This window comes from Penaeus monodon, chromosome 29 (assembly GCF_015228065.2).
Source record: "Penaeus monodon isolate SGIC_2016 chromosome 29, NSTDA_Pmon_1, whole genome shotgun sequence".
Classification (NCBI taxonomy): Eukaryota; Metazoa; Arthropoda; class Malacostraca; order Decapoda; family Penaeidae; genus Penaeus; species Penaeus monodon.
In genome coordinates, this window is record NC_051414.1 from 34,230,521 (window position 1) to 34,230,815 (window position 295).

General features: G+C 44.1%; 1 protein-coding gene across 1 annotated transcript in view; it reads right to left on the bottom strand.

Moving 5' to 3' along the window:
- LOC119591856 (histone H4 transcription factor-like) overlaps positions 1-295 on the bottom strand; it is a gene marked incomplete in the record, with an annotated part of 10,649 nt that overhangs the window by 9,897 nt on the left and 457 nt on the right. The window contains 1 exon segment of the mRNA XM_037940599.1: positions 18-198. Within this exon segment, the coding sequence (XP_037796527.1) occupies positions 18-198 (181 nt within the window).

The window sequence follows — 295 nt, forward strand, 5'->3', positions numbered from 1 at the left end:
AAATGTCTTGTAATTACCCTTTGTACAGGTGCAATGTTCAGCAACGTGTGTCACGAATGGCTCCATCTTGTAGAAGACGCTGTGGCACATATTCCACTCGCACTTCATGACGATCTTCTTCATGTGCTCCTTGAGGGTGGTCTGCTTCTTCTTCTTATGGGGTGCAGTCTGTTCCTGGGGCAGCGCTGGCTGGTTTTGCTGGGGGAAGGGAGTATAGTGTTTAATATAAGATCAGGTATTTTCCCGATTGGAATAAGTTAATGAGCATTTCAGTTTTGCTTTATCCTTTTTCTTT